The sequence below is a fragment of the Drosophila sulfurigaster genome, chromosome 2L (assembly GCF_023558435.1).
Source record: "Drosophila sulfurigaster albostrigata strain 15112-1811.04 chromosome 2L, ASM2355843v2, whole genome shotgun sequence".
In the NCBI taxonomy this organism is placed as follows: Eukaryota; Metazoa; Arthropoda; class Insecta; order Diptera; family Drosophilidae; genus Drosophila; species Drosophila sulfurigaster.
In genome coordinates this window covers 17,839,542-17,864,127 of record NC_084881.1, presented here as the reverse complement: position 1 = coordinate 17,864,127, position 24,586 = coordinate 17,839,542, and the positions used below count along the sequence as shown (strand labels likewise).

At 35.3% G+C, this 24,586-nt stretch overlaps 1 protein-coding gene and 1 long non-coding RNA gene across 16 annotated transcripts in view; one reads left to right on the top strand and one right to left on the bottom strand.

Annotated features, from left to right (window-relative positions):
• Window positions 1-24,586, bottom strand: part of LOC133850473 (neural-cadherin) — a 202,105-nt gene that overhangs the window by 76,712 nt on the left and 100,807 nt on the right. For 7 of the 15 annotated variants that reach the window (XM_062286578.1, XM_062286577.1, XM_062286591.1 and 4 more), the window contains 7 exons: window positions 23,759-23,992; window positions 23,506-23,697; window positions 22,091-22,102; window positions 21,117-21,307; window positions 15,776-15,965; window positions 12,236-12,418; window positions 9,096-9,282 (listed from right to left, as the gene is read on the bottom strand). In XM_062286578.1, coding sequence (XP_062142562.1) covers window positions 9,096-9,282; window positions 12,236-12,418; window positions 15,776-15,965; window positions 21,117-21,307; window positions 22,091-22,102; window positions 23,506-23,697; window positions 23,759-23,992 — 1,189 coding nt within the window. Of the gene's footprint in view, window positions 1-9,095; window positions 9,283-12,235; window positions 12,419-15,775; window positions 15,966-19,240; window positions 19,432-21,116; window positions 21,308-22,090; window positions 22,103-23,505; window positions 23,698-23,758; window positions 23,993-24,586 lie in introns of all 15 variants that reach the window. The other 8 variants (XM_062286584.1, XM_062286586.1, XM_062286588.1 and 5 more) reach the window with 2 other exon arrangements.
• LOC133850943 (uncharacterized) lies at window positions 4,863-5,627 on the top strand. Its single transcript, XR_009895718.1, has 2 exons — window positions 4,863-5,191; window positions 5,254-5,627. It is a non-coding gene; the product is annotated as an uncharacterized LOC133850943 (long non-coding RNA).

The following is a 24,586-nucleotide window of genomic DNA, read 5'->3' as shown; positions in this document are numbered from 1 at the left end:
AAATAAGTCAGAAAGCTACAGTAAAGCGTGCTTGACTGTGAAATACCCGCTATCCTTTGTGAATAAAAGCAAAACAGTGCGGTATTATTTTTAAATGACAGCAAATTAATATACCGCAAAAATACTAAAAATATACCAATATGGGATATTGTTATAGTACTACATTCTAAGTATGCCATGCAGTACAAAATACCAAATTGTCATAAAATAGTATGCAATTCATTTTAAAATATACCAAATTAATATACCCACAAATACTACAAATATACCAATGGTTATATTTGGTATATTGATAGTACTGGATTCAAAATATACCATAGAGAGCAAAATATACCATATTGTCGGTTTTCCATACAAAAGTATTTCTTTAATAACTCCTACAATTTCCATCTGATCGCAAAACTAATTGTCAGGGATTATGAGGACTATATGTTAGTTATTTTTGTTTGTACCAAAAACTATACTCTGGCTTTAAGACTACTTTTGGAGATGCCTCCTTCAGCCTATCACAAACATATATTTCCTTCCGGCACAAAGTTATAATACCCCTCTTCGCTATGGGTGGCTGGTATAATAATGAAAAAAAAAAAAAACTGTAGTTCAAGTGGCCGAACGAAACGTAATCTTAATTTTGCAACGTAATGATCATGATTATCATTATTATCTGCGTCAGCAACTGTGTGGCGCCAACAAGTGTGGCAGGCAATGGCAAGAGAATGGGCGTTGCTTGGGCTTGGCCATCAACACAAAATCGCTGTCATTAATCATTTGGCCAAAAAGGTGGCAAGCGTGGCTGACGTTAATCTTGGCGGCCGGCGGCGAAAAAAGTAAGGCGACAAATACGAAAGAAAAACGTGCAACGCACTCTAAATACCCTCTGAAATCCTTATTAATAATATTTAATGTGATAATAATTTAATTTAACTATTCAATAATTCAATTTAATCACAAAGACATAAATTGACTTTACAACAATTTGAAAAAAATGCACTAAACTGTCAGTTAATCAACGTCGCGCATCAAAATTCAATCAGATATGCTTCATGCCTCGTCTCAATGGGGCAGCCAAAGGACTTGCAAAACAATTAAAAGCGTCGTCATGTGGGCGTGACACTTTCTGTTGACTTTTGACACGTGTCGCTTGTGCTTCAAGGTGTCAACACACACACACACACAATTGAAAGTGAAAGCAAAAGTGAATGGCATTCGGTTAATGATTGCCAGCAACAACAACAACTACAACAACAACAACAACAATTGAAGCGCACAAATAGTTGACATAATTGCGGCCTGGCAGCAGGTGCCACAATTACATTGCTGCATTTTTGGTCTCTCGCTGTGCGTGTGTGTGTTTGCTTTTGGTCTGAGGTCTAATTAAAATTCTTGAGTCTGACAAGCGAAGCAAAGAGGCCACAAATATTCGGCAAAGCGACATTTAATTAGCTGTGAATCATTGCGTTAGCAAACACTAAACTCCTTGATGCTCAACTTAGTTAAAGCAAACATTTTGTGAATTCAACAATAAGCTTGCAATTTAAATATAAAATCTGCAAATTGAGATATTTGATGTGCATGGAAAGTGAATGCAATGCTTGGCAAAACATTTTTAGTTCGTACAAATTGTGGGGAATTGAAAATAAACTTTCCTGTTTATTTTTCCATTATTTTGCAAATGGGAATAAAGTATTTTTAAATGCTAAAACTATTTGGCAGAATCAATGAATTCTAAAAGAAAACTATTTTGTAGAATCAGTGAATTTAAAAAAATATTATTGAGTTAAAATTCCATGAATTTTCTATTACTCAAAATTATATTTAAACTTTTGAATAATGAATTTGCTATTATACAAAATTATATTCAATTGTACTTTTGATACATTAAATTGTTTTGTATTTTTAATAGAATTCAATAGCTAAAATCATGTTAAAATTTATATACTCTCAACAATCTTTATTCCCAGCTTTGACTATCTTCAATAGAGAGCAATCTTTGCTGCGATATTCAAGTTGAAGTCTTGGGTTTTAAGTCAGCCAGATTGCGCCACAGGTGTTTGCAGTTAATCAGAAAACGCTTAGGCTGCACATCGCGAAAGAAGGAGTTGTCGCTTCGCAGAAGGAAAGCGGAGTGCAGGAGTTGGTAATTTATTTGCACTTTGATAGCAACAAGATGCAAAGCACCAACGCAGCAGATCGCAAAGGAAAACACAGAGAGAGGGAGGGAGAGATGAAGGGAGGCTGCACTTATAAATCACGGAGCACTGCAAGATATCGTTTTGTTTGTGGTTGTTGTTGTTGTTGCGGTTGCATGCACCCGACTAAGCAGTTTATTGAAAAGTGCGCGAGAATGGAGCACTGAGAACTGAAGTGGGAGTTGCAGCGGGAACCAGGCCATAAATATGGTCAAGTGGCACACAGGCTCGCTTTCAATAGACGCGCCCACAATGACTTGCTGCGGCATTAAGTGTATGTGTGTGGGTGTTTCTCTCTCTCTCTCTCTCTGTTTCTTTCTCTCTGTGTAGGTGTGTGAACAGCATTGCCAAGTGGGCGTCAAATGTTTTAGGGAGGCGCAGGCACATTTGTTTAAGCTCTGCTCGAGGTTCTTGTGGCGAGGCGAGGTGAAGACCTTCGCAGTTGGCCTTTCTAAAGTGTCCTCGCAGTGATTGCTCAGCAAAATGCCAAGCTGAGAATAAGCTATTACTCATATGTTGCAACCGTAGCAGCAGCAGCAACAACAGTAACTTTAAGGCCGTTGAACCAGTGAAGAAAGAGCAAAAGCGAAAGTCAATTGCCAACTGCTCAAGGTCAGCAAAATGCTACAAGAATTTCTATTCAACAATTCATTCACTGTCAGATTCACACTCGCACTTGCACTCACACTCACATTCGCATTCACATTCATGTTCAACATGCCTTGCATGCTTCGTTGGACAACAACTACAGAACAGTTGAAGCAGCGCTTGGCATAAAACGCAGCCAACTTGGCCCTGAGTCTCGAGCCGCAGGCGGTGGGGAGACCCGCAACGTTGAGTTCAAAGACCTGACGAATGCCGGCGCTGCTAAAGCGCTGTTAAATTTTTCGAATGTGCAACAAATTGCAGAGCGTGCAAAAGATTCCACAAAGTTAAGGGTGAAGATGAGGCGTATACGTCATGTGCGTTTAACATACGATGTGTTGGTTAGGAGCTTAACAGTCAGGAGTGGAGAAATTCAGCCAGACTGTTAACAAACATTCAGACTGTTAACCTGCATTTAACATTGTTGTGTAGCTACGTTTAGCATCCACGTGAGTTAGTGAGGGGGAATATGCCAATTCTGTTACTAAAAGTGGATCAAAAAGACCCCAAATTCAATGCAATTCTGTCAGTTGTGGATAAAGTTTCTAAAAACGAAAAACTCTTCTAAAGCCAATAATTTACATTGACTATTTAGTTTAATATTGAATAAAATGTATACTAAAAGACTCTTTTGTTTAAATTAATATTATTTATATTAATATTTGTTAATATTTTTTCTAAGTCAACTAACATTTGTTCCCCAATATTTCAAAGTCAAGGCTGGAAGTTGGCTTCCACAATAAGTAAATCAGGCACAACTCTGTTTTTTTTTTTTTGGTTAACAGTAATAGCTAACAGAAGTCCCTCAATGTTAATCAACTTTATGTTAAATAGGACTCAGCACTTTTTCAACTTTATACTTCCTCAACTTGTGGAACATTTACGACTACATTATATGTTGCCTTCCCCAACAAAGTGTCCATTGCCATCGACTGTTAAACTTTGTCAACTGTTAAGTTGAAATACCAAACTCAACTGTTAAGTTCCGCTGATATGTTGTTCTGTTAAGTCCCACTGTTAAGTTTCACTTGTAAGTTCCACTGTTAAGTTCCATTGCTACGTTTAATTGTTGAGTTCCACTGTTAAGTTTCTCTCTGTTCACTTCTCCTGCTAAGTTACTCACATTTAACATACAAACCACAACAAATGCTGTTGAAACTTCGAAAAATTGTGCCCCTCACTTGACGCTCTCTGGAATTTCCTGCTCTCTTTGAACTTGCTCTCGCTCTCTCAGAGACTTCGTTTGCGACTTCGTCTACGCTTCGTGTGCTGCGTTTTTGTGGATTTTAACCTGATTTCCTTTTTGGCTACGCTATGCTTTAGTATTTCGGCTGCATATTATCATTGTCTGTCTGTGGGATATGGATGGGTGGCTGGCAGCTGGTAGCTGGTAGCTTGAAACTGCCGCTCTAAAGACGCTGCTCGGGTAACGCCAACTGTTTTTCTGTTTTGTTTTTTGCGACTTAGTGTGTGTGAGTGTTTGTGTTATCTATTGTTTTTTGTTGGTAGTATTGCTGTTGGCGTTAGCGTTACGCGTTACAGTTCGAGTCGCGAAAGTTGTTGACAGGCAAACTCAGCGCGCCACTTTACTCCACTTCATGGGCTCAGCTCAGCTGAGGCTCAGCCTCGAGTCGTCTCGAATAGTTTGCATGAAATTAAAATAATCTGCAAGATTTATTGCATCAGACACGCGTCGCAGCCTAGAGTCTACTACTTTTTTCTCAGCTTTAAGGCAAACTTTTGCTTAAATATTGCCAAAAAAAAAAAAGTGTACAGAGAGAGCAGCACATCTCAAGCTTCGGGCGAAATGTCGCTTTGTTTAATGGTCGTAAGTAAATATATATTTATTTCTCTTTCTCTTTCTTTTTGTCTGTCTCTTTCTATTCGTTTTTCGTTGCATTTTGTCTTGGGCATTGGCAGCTCTCAAGACAGTTGTCGACAGTTGCGTTGCAAATGCAGCTGCCACTTTGGGCAACTTGTTGACTTTCTGTCACTTGCGGCCAACGCAAGAGGAAGCAAGTAAATCAAGTTGCCAAAGGCGGAAATGTCATTTTTCATTCCTTAAATTTAATATGTTTAAACTCCTACCTTAAGTGCACTTTAGTTGTAGTTAAAATGTTGTACATACCTGCAAATGAAAAGAGAGAGAAAATATTTATTATTGATTTAAATTTAAGCAGCGAGTTGGTTAAAACATCGATCATAAATGATGAACTGAAATGTCGTCGCCTGCAATCCAGACAAATGGCCGCAAAGAGCGTGCGAATAGCAGCGAGTGAAAGTTTAAAGCCGAAAAGACTGATGATGGAATTTACGCCCATCAAGAAAAGCGACCAAAAAAATAAAAAAAGAGCAAAGTGCGTATGTGCAATTGAAAACATTTTCAACGACTAAAATGTCTTTTTTTCGTCTGCTGAAGAATCAAACAAAACTATTTACAAATAGCGCAATAGTTTGGGCAAAAAAAAGGAGCTAAAGGCCAAAAGGCGTTGGCCATAAACTGGATGATGGGCCCCGGCACATGAAAACATTATCGAATATGATACGAGAGAGGCGTTTAGCGTCCAACGACGATATTGTTATTGTTTTATTTTGTGCTAGCTGGCTGCCGGCTTGTTTAGTTCGTGTAATGCTGCGTATACGTATTATTGATACCACGACGTGGCTGCTGCTTGGCAATTTTTACGAGCAGCATGAACATTTTTTATGAGCACTTATTTCCGCCCCAGAAATTAGAAAACTGCCTCGAACATTTTATGCGCCTCCTCGCAAACAAAAGGCGAAAACGCAAAAGGCCAAAAACACAACGCCTAATAACTTCTTGGCCATGGGAAAAAGTGAGTGAGAGAAAGAGTTTTTTTTTTTGTTTGGTTCGATACCGAGTCGGTTTCGGTTTTGCACAAAATTTATGATGTGTGTAACAATCGGGGCGTCTATTGTTTGGGGTCCAAGTCAAGTGTGTCATGCAAATTTTGCTTATTTTATTTAATGCGATTTTTATGAGCGCCAATTTTGATGGCAACCCCTTTTTGGAGCCGAAAATAGGCTTCATTTCAGTGGCTCAATTGTTGTGGATCAGGTAAAAGGTTTCGAGTACTCATATATATATTGAAATCGCTTTATAAATAGACTGTCGACAAGGTGAGGTCAGAGCACAAGTATAAAAAAATATATATATACCATATGTATATCAAAAGACAATCGCTCAACTTAAAATTCAAGTTTCTAGCATTTGTCATGTTTTGTTTGTCTTCGTGTCTGACAATCTGTGACTCTCAGTCTCTCAGTCTCTGCGTCTGTCTGCCCTGTGGCGCAATTTATGCATGAATTGGCCAAGTCAGGCTAAAAGTCAGTGGAACGTGCAGGCTGCGTTAAGCCTAAAAGTATGCATAACTAAGAAGAGCACGTACCGCAGATAACAAAACAAAACAAAAGCAATAGCAAAAAAGGCAAAAGGCAAACATTGATAACTGTATACAGTTACAGTTTGCAGATAAACGCACGACAGTTACATGGTATTTTTCTTATTTAAGAGCAAATGATTTTCTTTTACATTTTGGGATCCCAATTTATTTCCCATTTCGCCTACAAATAATGTGACAAGTATTGTGCAAATAAATCGGCAACGAGTTCACATACTCTCGACGAGCGTCCAGAGCTTGGAATGGAAACCGCAATTGCGCACAAAAAAGAAGAAGAGAGAGAGAGAAACCTGCTGCTAGTCAAATGCTGTGCAAGCCAACTCAAAGCCCAGACAATAACAAAGGGCAAACAAAGTGGCAAACATAGAAAAGCACTGGGAAACACACACATATAAAGGAAACCCCACACGAACACACAACAGGGACGCAACCTTCTGTCGACTTCAGTTGCGAAATTGCCAACAAATGCACTCAAAGCATCGCAACAAAAATGCAACACAGAAAAAAGAGTAGAACGAGCAAATGCAATGAAATAAAATAAAATGGAAATAGAGTAGAGAATAATCAAGCTAACAAAATACTTGTAGCTCAACAAGCAAAGTACATCCAAAACACAAAATACAAAAACACAAAACACAACACAGCACATCATCGAATTGCGAGTGAGGATTTCGTGTGGTTGCAGTAAATAACAAACAAATATTCCAATACACATTCTATGATTGAAATTAATTTCAATTGTAAGCTGAGTAAATCAAATACATAGTGAGAGAGAAAGTAAGTTAAATTGAAATGCATTTAAGTGATTTTATCTTATGCAAAGTCCGTTATAAAGAACTCCACAAATACTTTAACAATAAATGAAAAGAAAATTATTAAAAATAGAAAAATCTAAATGCAAATATTATAATATAATATAATATAATAATATTGCATAAATATTTCAGCAAATAATGAAATTAAATAAAAATTATTAAAAATACAAAAATTTAAATGAAATCAAAAATTCAGCAATAAATCAAACTGAATAAAATTGTGTAAAATACAACAATTTAAATGAAGTGTTGAGCAAATAAATTTAAAAACTTTCACTTCTCCATAAGTAAATTGATATTTATTGAACATGTCCTAAACACTTTGCTTTCATTCACTTTAACACAGTTTATAACTGAAACAAATTCGATTTATTGAAAAATGAAAGTATCAATTCAATGGAATATAGCTTAAAAATCAAATTATCAGGAACATATACCATATACAAAATGTTTGGGCCTTCGACAATAGTTTATATGTTTTGCTTATAAACAAAAGCAGGCATTTTCATATTTATAGCTGCAAAGTGGGGCACAAACCACAAGCTGTTGCCACGCCCACAATGCCGAGCATAACAATGCGTAACTTTTCGCTGTTGCATGAATATCAATATTTGTAAGCTTCGGTTAGTTCAACAACTGTTGTAATTTACATGTTCTCCCCCCTCGCTCCCCCTAGCTCACGGCTTCATCTAGGCCCCCCGAAAAAGTAAGGCAAACAAACAAAAAGAGAGCGGAAAAAAAACTTTTTAATTTTCGTGCTCGTTTTCAGGGCCAACAGAAAGTCGTTGCCGGCTTTTTGAGCCGTTTTCCCAGAGTGTTGATTGCACATCATTTTCAATGTTGCTGCGGCGCTGAAAAGTATGCTACGATTTTTTTCCCCATTTAGCGAGAACGCTTATGGGCGACTCAGCGACATATTAAACAATCGAAAAGCACACACATACACCAACACACACACAAATAGACGCACTTAGATTGTGTGTACATCGAAAATTGATTGCCATTTCAGGGGCAATTTTTAATGAACAGAAAATACTTGGGCAAAACGGAACACAATGTAAAATTTGTGTGTATGTGTGGACATGCGTTTAATTGTTTATTTTTAGCGCGCAATTTTATAAAGTGTCAGCTGGTGTATCACGAAGAAACAGAAAGAGGGAGAGAGAGAGAGAGAGGGAGTCTGCTACTTGTGGCAAGTGAATAGATTTTATATGACATTTTTTGTGCTTTGTATAAGCTTCAATTGAAATTAGATATCCAACAGCTGGGAGTTACTTTAAAAGCTCTTAAGTACAGTGAAGTATGGCTATGAAGAACAAGTAAAATAAATAAACCAATCAAAAATCACTACTTAATCGTCTTTTGAAATTATAAATCTAACAGCTGACAAACGAAAATGTTACTAGGGAAGTACAGTGATACTTAGCTATGATGAACACATACTATATAGAAATAAATCTGTACTATACTAGTAAATCCTCTTTTGATTGCACGCAACTTAATGCCAAAAAATGCAGCAACAAATCGACAGTTGATGAATTTACAGCGGCTGGGCAAATGCCTTTCAATATACGCACATTTATTTGACAAGTGGCAGCCACTGTTTGTGGCAAATGCGTGGCCAACATGCTGCATCAATAAAAGCCAAAATGCACTTGGCTAAATACACACACACATTGACATACAGTGGACTGTGGCTGGGACTCTGACTTATTTGGGTCGGTCGTCACGTGGTCAATATTTACAGTAGATATTCGGTTTGAAGGGCGGCAAACAAGTTGCTGTCATTGCAGTGCAAACACATGTGCCGGATAAAAACCACCCAACAACAAGCTAAAACCTAAACGAGACCAAACCTATTTGCCATTTAGTTGACATGTTAAATGTTCAACAGCAGCTGCTGCTGCTCCAGCTCCGAATTTCGTTCCATTTTTACAGCACATCCCTTTTCACATTTGCACATTTTGTTCAAAATTTATGCAACGACATTAAAAAAAAGAGCTTGTTGTCATTTTGAGACTCACCTGAATTGGGTCCATTGCTGTTGGGTCGTGCTGAGGGCGCACCGTCGCGAGCCTCCACTTCGAGGGCGTAGGCGCCCTTCTTCTCTCTGTCGAATACGGTTTTGGTGAAGATCTCGCCGCTTTGCAAATTAATTTCAAAAAATTCTTTGCCCTCGTTACGTGGCGAGTCCACGATGTAGTAGTAAACCTGTAAAGAACACACAAAAAAAAAGAAAACATCGAAAATTGTGATGAACATGAAAAATGCAGTAGAAAATAGAAAATTGCTGAAAACCTAAAATGGCAAATGGTAAATGGAAAATCAAAAAATTGTCAGGAAGTTAATTAAAACATGTGCAACGACAACGACGACGACGACGCCGACTTCAAAGCGGAAATTTGCTAGAAAATTTAATTCTCTCGAACCTTGTCGAACCAATTTAATTACAGCAAATGCACGCATTAAAGCCGCAACCAAAAATAATGATAATGATAATCAAATTCTGGCGACGCGTCTGGCTATAAATGATAAAAAACAAGAGCAAGAACACGAACACAGAAACACAAAGAAAAAAATAAGAGAACGCTAATTAGTGCGGACATTTTGCGCGTACATGCAAATTACTTGGCTGCAGGACACGAAATGTGGCCAAGAGAATGGCCAGCGTCACCAGTTGCGAGTCGCCTGTTACCATTTTACCAGTCACCAAAGTGGCATATTATTATAATCGCGAGAGTGTGGCTTAAGGCCGCCACAATCCTCACTCTTTTGCCCCCCCTTCCGCACTCTAGTCCCGCCCCAAGGTCTCGTCGACTGTCGACTGTCAGACGCATAAAAGGATCTTCGCTTCTCTTCTTCCTTTTGTCCCCATCTTAGTTTCTTCATTTTATTCCATTTTTTTCTGCGCCCTTCGTTATTGTCCACGCTTTGAACTTTCACTAAGGGCTTAGCATACTTAAGGGCGTGTGAAAATACTGCAGTAAAAAAAAAGAAAATAACACACAAAAAAAAGGGAGAGAGACGTGGCAACTCTTTGACATTTATTAGCCTAGCCGGGATGTCCAGCTGAGGCAAGGGCAAACAAGTAAGAAAGCTACAGTCGAGTGTGCTCGACTGTGAAATACCCGCTACCCATTTTGAATAAAAGCATGGTTAAAAAAAAGTTTGTACTTCGAGCGGGTTCGAACCCGGGCACCACAACATACGCGGCTTGCACTCTACCACCTGAGCTATCGCATTGCTTAAGAACCCTTATGCATACAGATGCTAATATAGACGAGCATGTATATACGTATACGCATACATACAATACATACATAGCAGGCGGTTTTGCTCATACAAAATATTTCTTTAACAAAATCCACAATTTGTATTTATAATTGTTGTAAATACGATTAAAAAAAAAATTTTGTACCCCGAGCGGACTCGAACCCGAGTCCCCCGACTACCACAGCAGTAATAAGCTTGCACTCTACCAATAGAGCTATCGCAGTGTCTCTTGCATACATATACAAATATAGAGGCGAGCATGTATATACGTATACGCATACATACAACACATACATAGAAAGCGTTTTTGCCCATACAAAACTATTTCTTTAATAACTTCTACAATTTTTATCTGATCGCAACCAAATTTTCAGCAATCATAAATGCTATAGTTATTATTGTATATACCAAAAATTCTAGCTTTACAATTACGCTTGTTATTAGATTTTTTTGATTTGCGGGGGGCGGAAGTGGGCGTGGCAAAAATTTGAAACAAACTTGATCTGCGTGCAAACATAACACATGGTGTCGAAAAAAAAAATTATTGCTCTATCTCTTATAGTCTCTGAGATCTAGGTGTTCATACGGACAGACAGACGGACACACAGACGGACAGACGGACAGACACACAGACGGACAGACGGACATGGCTAGATCGTCTCGGCTGTTGACGCTGATCAAGAATATATATACTTTATAGGGTCGGAGATGCCTCCTTCTACCTGTTACATACATTTCCTGCCGGCACAAAGTTATAATACCCTTCTACCCTATGGGTAGCGGGTATAAAAATACAATTATAAAGGCAGCGAAGAGCTTGATAAGTGCTGAAAGTGTGAAAGCTTCTCTTGTAAATATGTATGCACAAAAAAAAGGGCAATGAAGGTACTAGAAAAGAAAAGCAAAAAAAAAATGAAACGAAAAACGAAGTAGAATTATCTAATCCATGCAGATTGCTTGATTAAACTGCAAAAGTTGCTTCATTTGCGCCCCCAAAAAGAGACGCATAGTTGAAAAATGCAGGCTGAAAATTGTGCTTATGCTAATGCTGACTTTACATACAGAATAGTTGACAGAGCTTTGCTTAGGGAAAAAGTCTTGATGAAGATTTAGTTATTGAATCCCACTTTTAGCTAAATGAATATTTTGCTTACTAAAGTCCAGCTAAATAAGTAATTTATTCGCTGATAGTTTTGATTAACAAAAAATAGTATTCTGGTTTGGTATATAATTATTATTCCATAATATTTATAATATTTTCAAAATTCAATGTAACACTGATAATCTTTAAAGCTAGGTTTTGTTAAAAACAAATTTTTAATGTATTTTTTTTTAATGTTTTAAAATACTTCAAGTATATATTGACAACTGATTGTTAATTTTCGAATATCAAGTATGGAATAGGTATTTTTAGCTGAAGTTTAACATATGAAAAGTACGATAATTTTATATATTTTAAAAATAATCCATTGTTATAAAATGCTTCAACAGCTGTAGCTTAATAGCACTCTGTTAGTTTTACAAAGTTACATAATAACTCATCTTTTGTTACATTTCTTATATATCCTGAACACCTTGTTAAGTAGTAACATAACTGTTGTCTAACAGCCAACTGTTAATCTGCTTTGAAGTTGTCTGTTATTGACGTGCTTCATGGCACATTAACCAGATGGCACTTGAAAATGTTTGTGTGCATTCTCCCTTTCCATTTAAGCTGATTTCTTTGCGACACTCGTTGGCGCCTCGCAGACTCATTCATTTTGCCAACAATCGTCAGGTATTTCCTGCCACACCCCCTTCTGTCCCCCTTCTCTGTTTTACCCTTCACCACCTTTTACGTCTTCCATCTCGCGCTCTTTAATCTGCTTCACTCAATTTGTTGGGTGCTCACCTGATTATTTGGGAATGTACCATCCTTGTCGATGGCATTGACTTGTGTCACTTTCGTGCCAATCGGTTCGCCCTCGAGCACCGTTTCCTGTTCGCGTTCCGTGAATAACGGTATTTCGTCATTAACATCCTCGAGCATTATGTAAACGGTCGCTTCCGATGCCAATTGCTGGGCGCCATTGTTCTGCAAATGTATTGAAACAAAAGGAATGGAAAATATTAAAAATAGATACGATTAAATTGATGTTTAACCTTTAAGTAATCAATCAATATTTTAATCAAGCGTTCAACACTATGGCATTGTTGTTTTTCTCTCGCATATATAATCAGCGTCAGCTTTTTTTTTATTGTATTTAATGCGCAAACTTAATTATTGTGAAAAATAATTATTAAAAAATTCCTTACATATTTGACTTACAGACCACTTGCCAGGCGAGTATTTACATGTGTGAATAAAAATGTGCTCATAAATATTTATGAGCGTTCTTTTTTTATTTTTCAATAAAACAATCGCCTCGAGCAATGTCCACACAATGTGTTGTAAAGATGGAATGCATAATGGCATCCCCTAAAGAGTTGTTATTTAATTAAAATTATTGTAAAATTGCTTGCGTTATATTTTAGTCGATTGCTTTGATAATTAATCGCTCAATTTTTCGCCATTATATATATTTATTAATGTTAATTGATTAATGTAAAATAGAAGATTTTTGTAATTCATTTAAAGCTATCTTTAAGCTAGCTACTAGTTGATGTGTTGACATTCGAATGAATGACATATTGAGTGTGAGATACTTTCTATCCATTTTTTAATAAAAGCGAAACTGTACGGTATTATACTTAAAATATACCAAATACCACAAAAATACTAAAAATATAACAAATGCTATATTTAGTATAATAATATAATACGATAAAAATACTAAAAATATAGCAAAGGATATATTTGGTATATTGATACACTGCTATATTTGAAGTATACCGCTTTGTATATTTGGTATATTGATATACTAATATATTTGAAATATACCACACATAACGAAATATACCAAATTGTCAGCCAATTTCTTTATCTCTATCTATTATAGTCTGAGATTTCGGTGTTCATTCGGCAGACAAAAAGTCATAATACCCTTCTACTCTATGGTTACAGGTATAAAAATACACAGATTTTTGATTGATTGACAAATCCACATTTTAAGTAGAGTATCAGCTAGCTATTGTTGCCCGTTCTTCCCCTTCCTTGTATTTACATGACACTCACGAGACAAACTTTTGAACGCCTAACATCGACTCAGTTGATTGATTGAGCCAAGGTAATCAATCAGCAATTCAAACGCTTTTGTGAATTAGATTAGTGGAAGATTTTCCCCCAAAGACACAATCGTTAGTCTTTTCAACCCAGCTGTTGCACATTAGACACAGCCCCTAATGCTATATCATATACTATGTAAGGCAAAAACATATTTATTTGCACACAATTCGATTGCATATGCGATATGCACATAAACACGACATGTTTACATACATAAAACTCAATCAGTGATGACAAGAGAGGAGGAAGGAGTCAGAAGCGATGTGTAAGCAGAGCAACTAATTCACCATTGGCAATTCGAAATGAATTATTTATTTTGTGGTAATGCCATCTTGTTGAGTAAATATGAATTTTGCTAGTTTACTAGTTTACCAGTTAATTACGGCCCCAGCATCTTTTGGGGGCAGAAGTTTGATTAGGCAATGCTGCTGACAATTTTGTATGACATTTCACAGCACACAAAATATTAATTAAACATTGTGATGTATAAGCTTTATTGCATGTAGTACAGCCAACAACAATGAAACTAAGCTATGAAAGGTAAATAAATGCAGGCAAATAAATCGATAGATTCAAGTACTGAATTAATTATGTGTAAGGGAAAAAATCGTTAAAAATTATGTACTCTTCATACAAGTATATCCAGTAATTTATTTATGCAACCACAATGGTGTTTTGTTGTCTTTCAAACCTCATTTGATATAGAATAAAAGTGCGATGAATCTTGTAATTAGAGTTTGTCATTGTTTTGCATAAATTTGGGAGAAAAAAAAGATGTGCACATTTAATGCATTTTTGTGACCGCAAAACAAATTTTAAAAATTAATTTCAAAAATGTTGTAATATGGTGAAAACAATCCTTGTGTCATTTGCGGGTATATTTAATTAACTGCATTTAATGCGCACAACACAACATGAAACTAAAATGCAAATAGCAATATGCAAAATGCCAAATGTAATATGCAATATGCAATGTCAGGGCAATTGAATTTTAATAACAACTATGCAACTAATGCAATGCAACCTGGGGCAAAACGCTGTCCTTTGGGGCAAGCGAATAACTCTCATTTGTGGCACTTGTGAAAGCTGCTCGCTGCTCGCTGGTCGCTGGTCATGTTTAATTTATAAAGCAGCTGAAAACAATTTGTCACATAATTTTGCCAGCTAGTTGTGAGTGTGTGGGTTTATGTGTTGGTGAATGGCTCAACTAATGAGCTGTACGCAAAACTTGACTCTGATTGAATTCCAATTGAGATTCGAATCGAATCGAATTTAGTTACTAGCCAAGAGAAACTCACTGTCAACTGTCAGTCAATCTGAGCTTGAGCTTCTAATGAATGGGGTTGTGCCACAACCAAAACTCGTACTCTCAACCCAAGCTAAAACTCTATCGTCTGTTAAATTGCTTGCCACACTGCATTTGCATGTCAGAGCAAGACACGGAATGGAACGAAACGTTGAGGGAAAAGGAGAGCACAAAACTCGCGCAAGTAATTAAAACTTTTCAAATAAAATAATTACAAACGTATTTTGAAGTCATTTTCAAATACAAAAGTCAAATACATGCCGCCATCTCAAGCTGTGCGCTTAATTGAGCTCGCACAAGCAACTTGAAAAAGTTTCCTATTTTTCGGGCGCTTTTTCGGGTTTTCTCTCTATGCATTCATAGTGTTTATTTCATTTTATACCCGCTAGACGAGACGATTTATGTAGGCATGTAACCTTGATCACAGAGACTATAAGAGATATATTTATAAGGGAGATAAGAGCTACGTCTCTTAGTTGCTTCCATTTGGTATATTTTACATTCTATGGTATTTTTTAAATCTAGTATTATTTTAATATACCAAATAACTGTAGTACTACATCAATATACCGAAATGTATACATTAATTAATTTTAGTATTTTTGCGGTATATTAATTTTGAATCTCTCAGTATTTTGTAGTATATTTTAATTTAGTACTTTATCAATATACTAAATATACACATTGGTATATTTTGTTACTTTTGCAGCATATTCATTCGGTATAATTTAGAATTGCGGTATATTAAATGGAGTATTATATCAATGTACCAAATACAGACATTGGTATATTTTTATATTTTAGTGGTAGTTTATTTTTATATTTTATTTTGGTTTATTTTTATATTTTAGTATTAGTTTGGTATATTTGAGTATTTTTGCAGTATATTATTACAAGGAGTTTTTATCGCTTGCACTTACCTCCACACGTATGGTTAGATTGTATTCCTTAATGCTCTCATAGTCCAGCGGATGATTCACCTTTATGTCGGCCCAAGTGTCGCCATTGTCCGGTCTTTGTTGCAAATAGAACGTATGGAATTTGTTCGTTTGCGCCGTTGACCCCGGCATTAATCTATAGAACACCGTCGGATTGCCTTCAATGCCCGAACTGCAGACGATTTTCGAGGGGCCAAAGAATTGGTTGTTTAAAAACAAAAATCACATGTGAGTAAAGTTTATCATTTAAATATTTCATCAATTAGTTGATTAGTCAGTTAGTTAGTGTCGAAAGAGTTGGCTACATGAAATATGTTAAGTTTGAAAATTATGCAAATTATGCTACAATTAATTGTTGAATATCAAAAAGCAAATGCAGAGTATATTTTTTGTATACTCTTGCAATAACAAAAATAATTATGATGAATAATAGTCAATAGTAGTTGAAGCTTAATGAACTTTACAAGTTAGACATAAACTCAGTTTCACTCATTCACACACTCACATCATCTCACTCACACACATACACACATCATGCGACATATCAAAATACAAAAATTTGATTTATGACACAACACAACAAAACAGAAAATAATTCTCAAGACTTTCGATTTGCTGTGTGCGGCCAACAAAAAGTGCGCTTCAAATTGGGTTTTTTGCTGCTTTTCTCCTTCACTTCGTGCAACGAAAAAAAGTGTAATGAAGAAAAGCTTGACGCAAACAGAACACACACGAAAAAAAAAGAGAAACTCAACTCTACAAAAAAATGGCTTCAAAACATTTAATTGCCATTCGAGTATCAAAACTTATTGGAGTGAGGGATCGCAGAAATATATTTCAGCGTGAGTTGAAGGGAAGAGATGGCAAGGCGATGATAATGAAAAACAAATTAGGCAACAGGAACAAACAAACAGAAAAAAATAAATTTTATTTGCACTTGGACAACACTTGCAGCTGACAGAACAACGTAAGAAATGGTCGAGAAATAAAAACTTTGGGAACTGCCTTAAAAATGGTGGAGAAAAAAAAACACAATATGAAAGCTGTCAGACTGCGCCAAAAAAAATTTGTTGCCAAGGACGAGCACCAAAAACAATATGCTAGCAGAAGGATAAAGGCAGGATAAGGGATTTGTATAGCAAAAAAAATGTGTGGCAACATTTTTGGATGGGCGAAGGGAAGTTTGAGATGTTCTTGGGAAAGTTTTGTTTCTGTGGATTGCATGAAATTTGTTGTTTGTTGTTTTTACTTGTTTTACTTGAGCATGGTTTTTTTTTTAAATATATGTTATAAGTTGTGTTCAGTGTATAAAATATATTTGTATATCAATTGTTGGTTATTATTGTTTTGGTTTTTTGTATTGCAAAATGAAAACTATAATTTTTGAGTTTTTAAAAGTGAACCTTGCTGAGCACTTGAAATATGCATTAAAATTTGTTAAATTTCTTGAATCTGGTTACTAGGTTTGCAGTTTGAACTAGAACTATGTATAGTTTAATTAATTAAATTAGAACTTAAAATGTAAATTATGATTTTATATGATAACAAATCTAAGTCTAAGGCTAACATCGTCGTTGAGTTATTTTTTCAGTGTGACCCTCGGCAAAGTTGATTGTTGCTGTTATTGCTGGTTAGCTGGCGCTTAAATGTGTGCTCGGCACTCGACAAACACTTGAAAGTGCGCACATTAAGCGCACTAAGCATTAAGCACTAGCAACGGCAGCGGCAACGGCAGCGACAACCAGGACAACAAACACATTTATTATGATATATATACGCGCGCACTTGAAAATGCTTCCTGTTGTCTGTGTGTCCGTGTTGTCTCTACACACTTTGTCGCTCTTCTTTAATAGCATCTTGGGCTACACAAACAACTATACATAGTATTTTCTTCATATTTATATATAGATATATACATATATGCGAGATATAAGATACAAGTTGACAATATTTGTGCTGGGACAAGATAATTGCAAAAAAAAACTTAAAATTTATAATAATTCTTATTAAAAAATGATATTAAATTATGATTGACACATTTCCTAAAACATTACTTAGCTTAGAAATCAAAACGTAGACAGAGAACTAACTAGCATTGGTGATTGATCTGTGCCACGGTGCGTATGTGCAATCTGTAAGAAGGTCCCGTTTTAAGTGCATTGCTTTTAGTGCCAACAATAAAAATTCATAAAAAATAGTAAAAATATAATATGAATACTAACTGCCAGTGGCCACAAACTGGCGCATAATTAAAACGTCAGTGCCATGTGGTTGCCTTGCCACGCAGATAAAACGCTTTGCGTTATGATAATGCAAAGAGAGAGACAGAGAGGGAGAGATAGGAAAATGAAGTGTGGCAGAGAGCGAGAGCAGACCAAAAGTCATTTAAGTGCGCTGCTTCAAGTTTTTAATTGCAATTATGAAAAACAAAACTTTATTTATTACAAACTTTACATTTTTGTGCCTGGACATAAGTTAGCATTAAGTCGAGTGATCATTGCAGACTGACCGAAGGGCTTGGCAAGTGGCTGGCACATAATTTTTAATTGAAGGTTAAAAGAGACTCAACAAGGAAGAGAAAGCATCAAGTGCTTAATAGAAAGACTTTCCGCTGCTAAGTGCAATTGAGTTATACACATGATGATTATATTCATAAACAACTCGCTTCTCGAAATAATAAAAAAAAAAATATGTGCATTTTTGGTGTTATTTTGTGCAGAGTTTACAAACTTTACATTTTTGTGCCTGGACATAAGTTAGCATTAAGTCGAGTGATCATTGCAGACTGACCGAAGGGCTTGGCAAGTGGCTGGCACATAATTTTTTAATTGAAGGTTAAAAGAGACTCAACAAGGAAGAGAAAGCATCAAGTGCTTAATAGAAAGACTTTCCGCTGCTAAGTGCAATTGAGTTATACACATGATGATTATATTCATAAACAACTCGCTTCTCGAAATAATAAAAAAAAAAAATATGTGCATTTTTGGTGTTATTTTGTGCAGAGTTTTCTAAGGTTGTGGTTTGTGTTTTTTTTTTTTCTTTACTGGTGCATTTTGTGGACTGTGGTGCTTTGCTATATATATTTTATGTTGATGAGGATGGGGTAAAAGGGGTATCTAAAACTATTTCGGAGAGTGCAAAGTATTTAATTGGCACACTCTCGAGTGCAACTAGAATAACATTCACAACACACAGAACACGATAACTTAAAGACTAAAACTACGTAATGACACCAAAAACCGAAAAAATTTAAATGTAAATGAAATAGAAAATTGAAAACTGAACACCTAGAGAAAATATTACATACAATTTGTAAAGAGTAGCTTAATCAAATAAAACTAAGCAGAATGGTAGAGTATATGACTATATTTTATTTTTTTTTTGGTATTGAGTGAAAATTTGGTTTTTCTTTTTAGTTTTTTGTTTGTTTTTGTAAAACTAACAGACCTGGCTTTGATCGAGACGACTTTGCCGCCAACGGGCATATTTTCCTTGACATAGATCGGCCCATAAACAGTATGGTCCCAAACTGGAGGATTGTTGGCACGATCAACGACATCGATCTGTACTTCGACCGTACGCGATAATGGCGGATAGCCCTTGTCTTGGGCCATCGCCTCTAATTTGTATGTCTCACGCTGTATTTTTGTATACACACACAAACATACAATGGAGTTTTTTTTTTTTTTTTTTAAGTACAAAAATACAAGACACGTTTCGATTTTTGTTTCGTTTTCAAAATTAAGCGATCGTTGCAAAAATACACACAGAGACAGGAAAAAAATGCAAAATACAAAAAAACGTTTAGATAGTTTTTCAAATCTATGTTTTTTAGTAGTAGATTTAACTGAAATTCAAACGGAAGCAAAATCAAAATTTATAAATTCGGAACCAACACCTTTTAGAAGTAGTTTCAGTAGAAAAACTTAAAAAGAAAAATTCAAAAAAATTGCAGAAACTTTTTTAGTTTCTTTAGTACTGTTTTTTATTCAGTTGTCAAAAGGTTTTTACTCGCAGTGCAAATTATTTTCATGTCTCGACCCTAGCCTTCAAAATGTCAACAAAAAATATGAACATCAACTAAATATCAACTAAATTTTTTTTTTTTGGTTTTATCGCATACATATTAATTGTAAATAATTTATTTTGAGCATAATTATATAATAGTTGTATATATATTATTTAATTGTATTTGATATGATTGAAACTAAATGCATAACAAATGAAATGATAAAAGGGTATTGTGCATTTTAGTATTACAATTTTCATAGCATACTTTTTCAATTGTTTATTTTATTTTTTTTTGGTTTTTCGTTTTGCATTGTTCGACTATTGCTTTTTAACATTTTTGAACACAGATTTATTTAGTAGTTACCTTGTTTTTGTTTCCTAGAGCTTAAACTAAACTGCAACCTGGTATAAAATGATATATATTCTTCTTTCCCAATTAATAACCAACACCAAATTGTTTGCGAAACAAACTCGCGGTTGGAAAGTTATTTCAAGCATTTCATTATAAATATTTTCTTTTTTTTTGTACCATGTGTAGTTGAAATCTGAGAGGGGGAAGAAGTCAGAGTTCTGGGTAAGCATAATCCAATGGGTAAATGTGTGGAGGGTGGTGTGGAGTTGCAGCAAAATGCAAAAGTACCCGACAACCGTTATTCAGACTGTCAATTACAAAAATGCTCACTCATAACAAACACCAACAGCATTAAGTTTTCAATTTTAAGAATTTTTCGATATTTCCTTGGGATTTTTCGAATTTTGTATTTTGTCAAATCATTTTGTTGATGGTTGTGGAAAAAATCATTGAGCTTTCCTTGTTACGATAAACGACCAAAAAACATGTTATCGCTTCAGTTCAAAATGTAAGCTTTACATTATGTTAGACAAGACAGAGAGAGAGAAAGAGACAGAAAGTTACGACAGACCTTATGTTAAGCTTAAAGCTATGTTCGTTAAGTGAGCTGAGGTTCGTTAAGCAGGCGCCAATTCGTTGAGTGAGTCAATTTAGCCGAGACACAGTACCGAGACTGTTATACTACTATTGTATGTTAAGTGTTATACTCAACAGACGAATTTAGCTGCAAGCTTAACAGAACTGTTACTCGGAAGCTTAAAGCTATATTATGTAGCTAAAATGCTGTTATACATTTCCAAAAAATTCTAACTATGTTAGGGTCGCTGCTGTTAGGCTTTTTATTTATGTTTTGTAAAGAGAAACTTCAGCATATACTGTAGTTGTAATATTAGAGTGTTGAGTGTGTTTAGTTGTGTAAGTGTTGTGTAGTGTGTGTGTGTGTGCATTGGCTATACAAACCTTGCCTTAACCGATGTTACAACCGTACCCACAGTGACATTCTCAGACAAATGGATCGGCCCATAAATGGACTTATCCCAAATGGGCGGCTTATTATTGCGATCGACGACCTCTAACTCAACATCGACATCTGCATAAGAGGGCGGATCACCGCGATCCGAGGCGCGCACGCGCAGGCGATAACGATCGCGCTGTTGATTGATTCAGTATGTCAAATGTTTTGTAGTATTTTTTTTGTAACAGATTCAACAGCCAAAATGTTAGCCACAATGTTAAACGCGTATGTTAGTTTTGTTGTGGTTTGTGTATTGGTTATTTATTTTTTTTTGCGTAACGTATAACGGTTAGAGTTACGATTACGTATTTCAATGGCATCGTTGTCGTTACGTTACGTGAACGTTAATATTTGAAATTTTGTTTTAGTATAGAATATTTTTTGTATATGAAACATAAATATAAATGAAATATATAAAAATAATAAGATATTGGCGGGTCTCAGAATGGAAAGCTTTTTGTTAGGATAAGCAAGGAATGGATTTATCACAAATTGGATATTTGGGATAGTCAATGAAACATATATTAATAGGGAGTATTTTTTTTTGGTTTTTGGATATTTTGACGAGACTATCTCTTGCTCTATTTTATGAGTATCCTGCACTAAAATAATGAAGTGTGTTTTTGAACATTAACTTGAAAGTTAAATATGTAGGCACGAGTATGTAAATAGATTATTGGTAAATGATTGAAATCCTTGAGAGAGATTTCAATTATGTACAACATGAAAGACAGAGAGAGAGAGTATGCTGTGCTCTCGCAGCAAAGTTAGTTTCGTTAGCTTACACAATTTGGAGTGCGAATTTGTGAATTGTTGTTGTTCGACATTTTATTTTTGCTTGGGTTAGCACATAATTAAAAGCAAATTAATAAAACACTTCATACGAATACGAATACGAGAGTAGATTCGGATTACTTACAGGATAACAACCCTACAATTGTTGATAACAGTTTTTCGATGATTTTTCATATGAAATTAAAAACAATAAAAACCCATTAAAACTCGCTGAACTCGCACGTAAAGAAATTCATTAAATTATATGATAAATGGTGCAGTTAAATAAAAAATGTAAGAAATATCGCCTGCATTACAGCTAAGTTTTATCATCAATTTCAGTTTTATATATTTTACAGATATGTTACAAGGAAAAATAATGAAAAACACTTTGGCATTCGCATTTTTTATTTTATAGAGGCATGCAAAAATGCGCTCGTCAAAATTTGTTTAGCTAAAATCAAAAATCGATTTTTTATAGCTATTGCGGCAAGAGACCTTCAAAAATTGTCATAGTCTCGACAAAAAAGAATTATCTATAATATGATTTCTTTTTTTGTTTTTTAGTTTATGGGGTTTATTTTTTTTGGGATTTTGGAGAGTAGCAAAAGAAAACAAAAAATTGGCACATAAAATAAAGCTCCATTTAAGAAAAAATTAGGAGAGATAATAATTCTGTTTTTAAGAATATTTTTTTTTCGTATTTTTAGCCATCAAAAATTAGTACAACGATGCTCAAAAATAGGCGTGATCGTTTCTAAAGGAAATATTTTGTATATATATCGTTTCTTTTTTTGTTTTTGTATATGGTAAAGTTGATGAAACCTTTTAGTTTTCTCTTTGTACAGTTTGCTTAAGCCTAGATAAAAGCAGCATCTGTCTGTTAAAAGCTTTTCCATTTCCCAAACCTGAACCAACAGTAGTTTTACTTGTTTTTAATGGACATTTGTCGGGGTTTCTTGTTGTGTTTTTTTTTTTTTGTAAGTTGATTTGTTTCAAAAAATGTTAAAAATCAATTCGCTTGGCATTTTGCTTACGTTTTACGTTTTTGTTTTGTTTTTTTTTTTTTGCCAATTACGCACTATAAACTAAACAAAATACTAAATTAAAAATGAAAATTATATATTATAGTTTTTATACTTCGTTTCGATTGTGACAAAAAAACTTGCACTGCTCTCACATCGAATTCGATTCAACTGTGTTGTTTGAGTTATCAAAAATTAGACAACTCTTTAACTCAGACTGCCTAACGTTTAAATTGGGCTCAAACAAAAGAAAGGTGCATTTGAAATGATAAATTAGAACTGAATATGATAATAATGTTTGACTATTTTCGTTTTTGAATAGTTTTACGTTTTTTTACTCTGACGGCGATAAGCGCCCAGTTTTAGATTGTTAGTAATGAAATCATAAATTATTATTATATTTTTATTTTTGTTTCTTTTTTTTGGCTTGCAAGTGAAATTATAAAACTTGGTTAGTTGGGTTCGCAAACTTAAAACGAAACAAATGGCATTGAACTATAAATTGGATTTAATAATAGGGAAACCAAACACTTACGTCAAGCGGCTTCTTCAGCACAATCCAACCCGATTCGGCTTGTATGTCAAAGTATTCCAGATCATTGGGATTGAAGGGAGCACTCAGGCTATAGACAATGGCACCATTATTATCAGCATCCTCATCGGAGGCGGAGACACGCAGAATATTTGTGCCAATACTGGCATCTTGTTTCACATTTTCCACATATTTCTAAAAAACGATTAAATACAAGTTAATTCCAATTTTGAGAGTTACATTTTTCTCTACTTACTTGACGATCGAAGAGTGGCGGATTATCGTTGACATCGGTGATTTCAACAGTGAAAGAGCAAACACCTTCGAGACTGGGATCACCTTGATCGGTTGCCTTTACCGTAACTGAGACAAATTTGCCATCGTCTCCTTCGCGATCAAACACTTTGTTGGTGGACACTTCGCCGGTTTCCTCGTCGACGGTGAATTTGGTGCCCTTCTGATTCGGTTGCTGCACAATCGAGTATTTAACCTGTGTGACGGGCGACAAGAAACATGCAAAATTGCTTAATGATTGACACAATTGTGATTATAGCTTTCAGGCGCTGTTCGCCACAAACACAAACAACACGACATGCAACCCTTCTTGGTTGCCTGAGGGTGCATTGAACTTGAGCGTGGCAACTCTGGCACAGCGTAGCTCACGGCGAAATCTCGTCACGAAATCTCTTGTAATGCAATTTGGCCTAATCGTGTTTGTAAATGCCCTAAAAATCACAAGCCTCAATTAATTTGCAGCGATTTCAATTTTTGGCATGTTTTCTTTTTTTGAGTATAAACCAACCTACTTTATGAATTAAAATAAAGTGCAATTATGTATGCATATGTGTTTAAAATTTAATTTATAAAATCGCCTAACACATAGTTAAGGCTACAAAAGAGATGGCGTGTCAGTTCATAACGTAAATGTGTCACACTTGAGACCAGGAAAAAATAAAGAAATAATATATTATTTTGCGCAAAATTAAAATCATGGTAAAAAGATGCTAATGTAATTCAATTTTCAATAAAAAAGGAAATAAAATATGCAACAATTTCATAGAAAAATTTGTAATTAATTCAATGG